This window comes from Biomphalaria glabrata, chromosome 6, assembly GCF_947242115.1.
Source record: "Biomphalaria glabrata chromosome 6, xgBioGlab47.1, whole genome shotgun sequence".
NCBI lineage: Eukaryota > Metazoa > Mollusca > Gastropoda > Planorbidae > Biomphalaria > Biomphalaria glabrata.
In genome coordinates, this window is record NC_074716.1 from 44721935 (window position 1) to 44729969 (window position 8035).

The 8035-nt window shown below is 35.1% G+C and overlaps 1 protein-coding gene across 1 annotated transcript; it reads left to right on the top strand.

Annotated features, from left to right (window-relative positions):
- Positions 1–904: 904 nt before the first annotated feature.
- Positions 905–5087, top strand: LOC106057576 (uncharacterized). The gene is made up of 2 exons (XM_013214821.2): positions 905–2222; positions 4311–5087. The coding sequence occupies exons 1-2, from the start codon at positions 2161–2163 to the stop codon at positions 4570–4572; spliced, it is 324 nt and encodes a 107-aa protein (XP_013070275.2). The 5' UTR covers positions 905–2160; the 3' UTR covers positions 4573–5087.
- Positions 5088–8035: the final 2948 nt, after the last annotated feature.

The window sequence follows — 8035 nt, forward strand, 5'->3', positions numbered from 1 at the left end:
GAACCTTTGAAAGTTTTATTGTGTATGTACAATGGGACACTTTTGCCATTATATTTTTGAAAGTGTCAGACACTCCCATGCGAATTTGCAAGAGAGGTAAATAAATAAGCTTCATTAGCATTCATTCATTGATGTTTCAATTTAGAATTCATTCATAACCTATTCTAATGTGTGCATATCTCTTTTTTGCCCTCTTTTTTTTTGGCTTCACGTTAATAAAGACTTGTACATCATCTGCCCTATAGACCACAAGGTCTGAAAAGGAAACTACAATTTACTTGTAAGGTTTGCCTCGAATTGGTACAAATGTTTGGGTCGAAATACTCGGTAATATTTCATAGTTACCCAGGCTCACTTCTCCCTGACTCCATGTAAGTAATATTAATTAGTAGACCATTCAAGTGGTTAGGCCCTACTATTACAGACAAGAGATATTTATTACCACATTTACAATCACTCGGGCTTAATGATTCTCTCTTCTGGAAACAATTTCCCATTAACACAAAGTCTCGCTTTCAATGCTTGAACGAAAAAATGAAATATTTGTAGAAAGCGTTTTGCAAATGATGGTTTCTGAATGTGAGTCTAATTACTAAATGTTTTTGGACTACAGTACTTCCCCCTTTCCCAATGTTGTATGATAAGCAATGTTAGAGCAACTCATTATTGTGCCATCGTTTCTTCCCTTGTGATACGCCTATGAAAGATATAACACTGTAAATGTATTCAATTACAGTACAATAGGGACCTCTGCCGTGTAATGGACCAGGCTTATGGTCTTTAGTTGATACACAATAGGGGGATAACTGGAGAAGACGCAGTTTGAATTAATGACAATTTAGTTGGAGATGTCAAAGTTTATGATCAGCGCCTGTCGTAAAGTGTCATGGTTAGACTTCATTACAAGCAGACTATACATGCACTTAATCGTACAGTATTGTAATGGTCATGTAGGACTATTAGCTAGTGACCTATGACACGCTTGAATACAATAGCCCTTCAAATGCCAAACGCTCGCCCTCTCCTTCTCCACCCCTTCTCATCTTGGCGTACACAACTGACCGCTACCCCCACCCTTCCCCCTTCTCTGTCTCTTTCATTGTGTAATTTTGCGTACCCGCTTTCCCTCGCTCTGCCTGATTGGTCGGATCGTAAAACGACGAGCGGACTGCCTCGTTATGGTTGTAAAATATACACACTCGCCTCTCTCTCTCTCGCTTCTTACCTACTGTTGGCCTCCCCCTATAAGACTGGTAGCCGGTCACCGAGTGTCCACATTAATACCGGTGTGTCACAACAGTCCAGCGTGTTCCCGCGACACTTACCTACCTACCCGTCTGGATTATCCACTTACGCGCGCTTTCTTAAGGAAATACTTTTAACTTAACGTTGATCCGTTCTACGGATTTACTTTGTAATTTCTTGGATTATTAAGTGCACTTTGTTCACTAGAAGATACTTCAAGATATTTGTGCCAAACTCTGTTCATTAAAAACAAATTCAATCTGGATTAGAACTTCATGATAGATGATTAACTTTTATAGTGCATTCTGCTTTACGCTGGCTTCAGGATCTAATAGCATTAATTTGTGATTGATTGTGCTATCTACAAACTTAGTTCGCGATTCTGAATCATTTCTTCAATTGGACTATCTAACATTATCGCTATACCTGTCAGTATGACATGTCAACATCTAGTTTGTAGTTAAAAGTGAACGAGACTACTAATGAAAAGTAATTTCTTGGCATTTTAGATTAAGTTAGCAAATTAGCTGCAAGCTATTATCAAGAAGCGTATTAAATGTACACTGGACTTAATACGACAATGTTGAATCAAAGCTAAGGCAACTAATTCATACTAGATTTAGGTAGACCAAAATTATCGAAAATAAATGAATAAACGTTTACTACATTAAAAACGTACATTCTACATTAGCGTGATAGGGCAACATTTGATACCAGTACTTCAGGTCTACAAGTGTTTGCATTCCTACCAAGGAATTAGGATATCGCAAGAAAGCAGATAACTTCACTATGTACTCATAACGTTCTAATTCTGGTACAGCGCTGCGAAGAACTAGCAATATTGTCTACATTCCGTGTTCTGTGATTCGCCTAAAGTCATATTAACATTTAGTATCCAGTGATATACCCTACAAAATGGAACAACAACAGCGACCAGTCAATTACATCCAGGCCTACAATGAGCGTGAACCAGTCCGGTAAGTGTTGTTTTCTATATCTTTCTGAATCAATGACTGTGTTGTTGGTTTTTTTTATTTAAATTTGTTAGTATATAACAAAATTAAAAAAAATCATCCTTGAACCGTTAATCGTATTACAAAATTAGATTTTGTACAAACGTGTAATTTGATTCAAAGGAAGCAAACTATAAAATTAATTAGAATACTACAGCTTGAGTCAGAGGTATTCCCCCCTCCCTTATATTTATTGTAAACTTGTAACTTTATTCAAATGTATCACTCCCCCCCCCCCCCACACACACATCATTTTACCCATTAGAGTTATTACAAACTTGTAACTCGATTCAAGGCTACCAGCTTCCTCATACGAAATATTACAAACTTGAAATTTTAATCCAAGGCCCCCCCCCCCCCATCCTTTTTTCAGTTCGAATTATTACAAACTTGCCACTTGATACACATTTGTACTCTATTCAAAGTTATCACTCCCTGTTCTTTTCTGATTAGAACTATTTTGTGACTTGATTCACAGGTATTATCCAACCATTTTCTTTAAAATTTTTGTTTGGGGGGGGGGAGTTAGTTTAAGAAATGTTTATTAACTTAGGGCCATATAACCATGGCAACCAATTGTTTTAATTAAAGTATACAACGAAAACGACTAGGAATTATTTGACCTACTGACCGTTCTGTCCCGGGAAACAGCAAGTGGGAAAGACCGCGCACCAGCCTATTACTACATGTTTACGTTCAAAATCAGTCACCGTGACACAGGTGACACGCTGACCTAGAAGCCACGGCAGAGAATGACAAAACTGGGTCAGTGTGTGTGTGTCTCTCTCTCTGTCTTCAATATGGTCAGCGCTACGGCCCCCTTCCCCCCCCCCCCCCCCCCCGTCAAGGTTAAGCTAATGTATTATTAGTAAAGTATCTTAAAAGATGTATTAATGTGTAAAACCTTAGCATTAATCTCAAACGACGTTTTAAATCTTTATGACACTCTTTCCGTACCTACAATCTAAGCATACCATCTCTTTGGACATGGTCCCTGGCCATTTTTAAAACTGATTGATTTCAGACATTGAACTCTCTATGTATTTTCTGATTATGGTGATGGTATTTGGAATTTGTTTTTTCAATTTTATTTCAAAGTTACTTTCACATATTGCGATTTTTTTTTATATCACGTTTGAATGTGAGAGAACTTATTGTTTGTTTTTTTTTTGTTTGAATGTAAAGAATTATGTACTAGTGAATGCGAGGACTACATTATTGCCAGATCACTGGTCATCCATTTTATTTTTAATAAAATGGAAGCTGCTTTTTTTTTTTAAAGTGAATTTGAATACGTTTATTTATTAGTAAAGCATTTTGGTTTAAATTTCAATTAGTGCTTGATGGTTACAATACAGGCCCTGTGTACTTTAAACCTATGTTTGATTTCTTATGTATAATTAAAGACATTCACAGACTATAACCTCATTATTCAGGACAGATAGCGTGCACATATTGATAAAATATGCCTTTGGGCCTGGGGTCATATTGACCTTAAGCAAAAAAGCAAAACTAGTAGTGAAATTTTCTATTTGTATTTCCAAAGGGCTGTCACATATAGTATTTCCTGTTTTTTTCTTGATGCTGTAAAATGGTAGACCAATGAGAAACAAGCAAAAGTTACTGGTTTTACATTTCCTTTCATACAGTTAGATTTATTTGTCTTATGCATTTTAAATTATTTTGTTTCAATTTTTAAGTTGCTGGCTTTAAGACCTCTTCAATAAATTTAGATTTTGTTTTTCATCTTACGTAATTTAAATTTAGTTTTCGGTCTTCTATAAATTTGAAATATGTTAACTTGTGTGTCTGTGTGTGTGTTTATTTTTCTCTTTTTTTTTCTGAAGGTTTTGATTTTTAAAGCCACTTATATATTTTTTTTCACTCTTATGTAATTTGAATTTAATTTTGTCTTCTAAAAATTTGAATATTTTAGCTTGTGTGTGTGTGTGTGTTCAATATTGAAGGTGGAGGTTTAGATTCCTCTTGTTGGTCTATAAATTTAGTGTTTTTTTTTTTTAAAGTCTTATGTATTTTAAATTTATTTTTCAGCATTGCTTACTTGGCTGTACCAAGTGCACCTAAGAAAGTGAACAGGTTTCAGACCCTCAAGGTGAGAGCCCCGCCAAAACCCTTTGACTACCAGCCCAAGCCAAAGTCTGCCAGACAGCTATTTCCAGAACCACCAGCATCTATATCAGAAGCACGGCTCAACCCACAGGAACCTCTGGCGCCCAAGGTTGCAAGAAAGTTCAGACGTGCACCTCAGGATCATGACGCCCCTCCACCTGCCAAAAAACGGTTATTTTATTAGGGTCTATGATAATTAACATAGAGCATATTGCCTTTAGATAGTTCTAAGGCTGTTATCCTCTATCCCGGTAGGTGATGCTAGCAAGAACCTTTTTCCTAAATTTTATTTTACCCTCCCTTTTTTCGAGTTAAAGTTTCCTGAAATAATATATTGTTTCGTAGAAATTCCCAAACATGTTTTAACATATTTAATACCAAAAGCACCACACTGTTAGTTTGATATTTTACACTTTAATTTTCTTTGGACTGAAGTTCCCCTTTTTAAAAAAAATGTATTAAGTTTAAACTGGTAATTGTTAATAGTGCTTTCATGCTAGCATCATCTACCAAAGGATATATACCCAAGTAAACTAGACTGGGTTATTTATTTGTTTTAAACATGTTGGTAACAACATAGGGCATGGGTAGCTCCTGAATTCGCTGTGATTATTTTTACTGAATACCATTCCTTCACTTTTACCTTATTACTTCACATTTTTTTTTATTATTATTTGTTGTACTTTCCCTTAAGTCCCTTTTACTATTTAATTTACTTTTAATTTAGTTAAAAAAAAATTCAAGTTTCTAAAGATTAAAATATTTCATTAATTAAAGGAAAGAAAAAAATGTTTAAAAAAATCATAACAATTCCATATCTTAAAGGAAATAAGTATAATAGTTAATGTATAATGTAGTCTGCATATTAAGTTACAAATAGAAAGTAGGTTATGGTTAATTTTTTTGTTTGTAGTTAAATTTATCTTGAAATCCAATGCCAGTGCAAGGCTGTCACCGTCTGACTCTAGATTAAAACCCCTTGGCAGATTTTAGGCCAATTTTAATTTAGTGATTTATGGGAAAGGGGATGCTTTCATTACCTAAATTTCAATTTATGAATACATCCTTATAAAAAGTGACATGAATATAATTGGGCATCTCAAAATATACTTATCTGTCAGAGCTGATGGCAGGCTTTTATTGACAAGTCACTGTAGACTGATGACTTAGGTGTCAGCATTGTTGTCATTCATTGCTGCACATTTATTAATTTATTATCTGTGATAATCAATGCTACCATGTCGATGTGGCACTAAGATTTATGAGGAAGCTGGACTTTAAATGACCATGATTATTCTTGCATTGAGGTATCGCCACAACACTAGGTGGTGATTGATTTGGCGTCCTTTCTCCTGTAGAAATACAATTCTTTACCAATGGCACCATAACCACTATACCAAAGTCACGTGGGAGAACAAAGTAATTGCCACTAAGGAGACACATTGATCAAGGTCACTTTGCTGAAACATATAAACTACACAAACTAAAACGCTACAAATAAAATACTTCTTAGTCAAAGTGCAGCACATTGCTTTTTATTCACATGGATACATTCTTTGTTTCCAAGCAGAGCTGTCCTTTCAGTTAAAATAGCAAATTAGATTTGCTTTCAAAAGGTTTTCTAGGAGCCATTACTTCTACAGTTACTAAGCAGTGTTCAGGTCAAAACAAACGTAGGGTACTGCAGACCTATCCCTGCACTGTTTCTTTTCATTAGCGCTCTGCTTGTGAATCTAAAAGGGGATTACATATTGGCTGATTCACTTCTATTCCCATTATTCTAATGCTGTAACTGGACAGCTATCATTTGGGTTTAATGTCGCTGAATATCTTAAGCTTGATCTGTCATCCCTTTCACCTTGTTCATTTCTTACTCATCAGTTTGAACATTTCAAGGTTAAGTTTCTAGTGTTTTGTGTCTGGGAACAAACTGGACCTTCCACAGTGCCACAGTTCAAAAAATAAGTGGCTAATCGCAAACAGACATCCACAATACGCTACGCTATTTAGTTTTTCTCTGAAACTTTGGCGTAATGCAGTCCCATAATTGGGACTTACAGAAACACACACCCACCAAAAAAAAAACAACAACAAATAAAAAACAAACACATAGATTAATTGCCTTTTGGTAGAATATTCTATGTTGTTGTTGTTTTTAAGCACACATACATTTACTCACACACACGTACAATCGCACATACTCACCATTCTGCACCTTTCTTTGTTGTTGTTTGACTTGACTTACACGTGACACGTGCACCAGCGTGGAACGCAAACGCAAGTCAATTATGTATAAGCATTGAAGGTCCAGGCTACCAAGGGCGACAACGCCTTTTTTTTTTTTAGACGAAACCTATGTAAGGGAGATAACTAAAAAAAAACAAACAAGAACATCAGATGAAATGTTCTTATTATAGGCCTTCTGTCCGGGCTTTGATAAATATCTGTTCTATCCAAATAGAACGCTACCATCTTCTCCTTTATGCTGAGTGTGTGAGCGGACATTGTACCCGCAATTTCATTTAGGCTTTGCACAGCCACACACACTCATTGAAAAGTGGAATCTCGAGTTTATATTGCTTCATTTCGTATGTGTTACTAGTTTCAAAAGCTTTCACTCTGATCGGAAGGAAATTGAATGGCTTTGTCAGTGTCATTCAGGATTTCACATTTTGATATTGATACAACCAAAATGTCGGTTTCGGCAACAGCTGAATACGAAAGTTTTGAAGTCAGATTGAACTACAAAAAGCTTTTTTCCTTGCAAAAAGCTAGTTGCTTGAAATGTAAATTTCTGACATTATTAGACCTACGCTTGATTTTGGTTCATTAATTTCTGATTATCTGAGAGCTTTATGAAGCTGCTGTTTACAGCTAATCATTTTCTCCACATGTAAATATATAATTTTTTGACTTTAGCGTAACAACGACTAGCTAATGGAAAGTAATCTATCAAGATACTTTCTGTACAATATTTTTTTATCCAGACCCCATGATATAATAGTGCTTTGTATAGAGTAGGCGTAGCTTTGTGAATGGGTCATTGGAATCTCATTTGAATAGAAAAGTATTCAGTAGGCCTGTTTGGGATCTTTTTAAAAAAAACAACTCAAATAGTTATAAGTTATCCACTTCAATAATTGAAAATGTACTTCTGCTGTTAAGCGAATTAAAATACAATAAACGTGACTGTATTTCCTTTTCTCAGATACATGCTAATACTCTTGGTTGTATTTTTTTATCCCCTTCTTTGCTACCTTCCTATTTGGTCCATGTATCAATAATATATTCACATTATGGAGAAGTCGTATTAAATGTGAGACTTTTATAGCAGTGGCCATGTTTTCTTATTTCTTACAAAGCCATATAAAGCAATCTATGCTCTTTGTGTGAGTTAACATTTATCTGATCATTTTTTTCCCGCTAACTCAATACACACATTTATAACAATATCTTCTTTTTGTATTAGTTTTGTGTAAATTTGTGTGAATTTACGATTTACACTGAAATGCAGTAATTATGAATGAGCCTGATTACCATAATAAATTCAAAGTTAAAAGGGTATATATATTTCTGCATATCACATCCAATTTTGTGTACACTAGCTTACAAAGTTTCATTTAAGAGTTATAGTTTAAGTTTGTAAA